The sequence below is a fragment of the Crocuta crocuta genome, unplaced genomic scaffold (assembly GCF_008692635.1).
Source record: "Crocuta crocuta isolate KB4526 unplaced genomic scaffold, BGI_CrCroc_1.0 scaffold1307, whole genome shotgun sequence".
Taxonomy (NCBI): domain Eukaryota; kingdom Metazoa; phylum Chordata; class Mammalia; order Carnivora; family Hyaenidae; genus Crocuta; species Crocuta crocuta.
Window position 1 is genome coordinate 472,419 of NW_027533394.1, and position 1,701 is coordinate 474,119.

Genomic DNA, 1,701 nt, shown 5'->3' on the forward strand with positions numbered 1-1,701 from the left:
TTAGCAAAGCACATTTTAGGAGAACACAAAGATGAACACTAAGAGAACTGCCGAATTAAAATTCCGCCTCCACCACCTACTAGTAGTGTGATCTGAGTTACTTAAGTTCTCTAGGCCTTCGGTGTTTAGACACTCAGGGGTCACAGAAAGAAAGAATTTCTACTTCAAATGTTAACTGTGGGGATTAAATGAAGTGTGTGTGTACATTTGTTCACTCTCCTTACTGCCCAACACGCTGCCTGGCACATTAGTATGTACTTAACACAGAAGCTGTTATTAGGATCATTAATATCATTACCATTAAGGATTGTCATCTAGGATATACAATCTTAATTATGTTGAAGTTGAAAAGCTTCTAATTTACAGAGAACCTTTATATTCTTTCCAGGAAGATGGAATAATTAATTAAACATAGCAATGGTTAGTTAGTAGTTTCCCTACAGGGGCTACACTAAAGTAGTTCCTTTGTAGGGGCTGCGCTGTAAGTAATTTAAATGTCCAACAGGCAATTACTTAAATAAACTAGAGGACGTACAGAAAATGGAATGTATACATGACATGGGAAAAGCTTCATAATACTGAGAGGACAAAATGCAAATTTTTCTTTTTCAAATGGTCTGATCCTAATTGTTTTAAATGCATAGAAAAAGGGCTAGAAAAAATTTCAACACTGTTACTTGTGTTTTTTAAAAGGGGGAGGGAGGTTCATGAGTGATTTCTCTCTGTATTATAATGTTGTTGGGGACCCCCAGCATTCAGTACTTTGCAATCTTTCCAAAAATTATCTATTCACAAGCGCTAAAATAAGAATTAACACTTCCATCAAAAAAGGAAAACCCCAAGACTGTAAACACACAATTTGACACATATACTGGACTTAATCTCGTGAGTTGTTGTAAAGGCTTTACTCCATTAAGTTCAGGTTTTACTGTTAAACCTGACCTACAAACGAAGAGTCATTTGTTCAAGGTCAACTGCCTCCTAATTGCTATATAGGACGGAATAAGAACATGTACTGGCCACTCTCTTGCCTAAAATAATCTGTTTATTGACCAAGTATGACGGAAGAATCAGATTCTATCTGCTGCCTATTATCCAGTTTCCACGTCTGACCCCACTCTTTGGCTACCAATGAGGTTTCCTCAGAGAGGCAAAAATTATCCCACAACTAGGATAGTCATTCTAAAAACCTTTTAACTATCATTCCCCAAATCCTCTAAGACACGATTCAATTAATTAACACTTGCCCTGAGAAGCCCTTCCCTCATTAGCCAGACAGAAGTGATACATTTGCCTTCCTCCTGAACTCAAGAGAAAAATTTTATACTATTCATGTGGCACAGAACACTGCATTTTGTACTTAATTATATGTCTTATAGCCTATCAGAAACTCTGGACTCATGAAATGAAGAGATTATATGTCTTACATTTCTACCTTCTTCAAGGTCTCAAATGATAGGTGTTTTATAATTCTTTAATGATGAATCACAGGAACCAAAAGATCTAAATCTTACCTCAAACAGTAGTGTTAAAAGCAAGATTCGAGTAGCCAAATTGGAGGCCTGGGGCAGGGTGGCCATCTGACTGATCCACTCCGACACAGTTTTTGTGTCACTCGTTGTCAGGGGAAGAGCAGCTTTGATCAATACATCAGCAGCTTCCCACACCTAGAAGAGGAGAGAAGTGGCCAAGTCAGGTAAG

At 37.8% G+C, this 1,701-nt stretch overlaps 1 protein-coding gene across 1 annotated transcript in view; it reads right to left on the reverse strand.

Moving 5' to 3' along the window:
• HUWE1 (HECT, UBA and WWE domain containing E3 ubiquitin protein ligase 1) overlaps positions 1-1,701 on the reverse strand; it is a 75,536-nt gene that overhangs the window by 67,650 nt on the left and 6,185 nt on the right. The window contains exon 6 of the mRNA XM_077748287.1: positions 1,515-1,667. Within this exon, the coding sequence (XP_077604413.1) occupies positions 1,515-1,667 (153 nt within the window). The remainder of the gene's footprint in view (positions 1-1,514; positions 1,668-1,701) is intronic.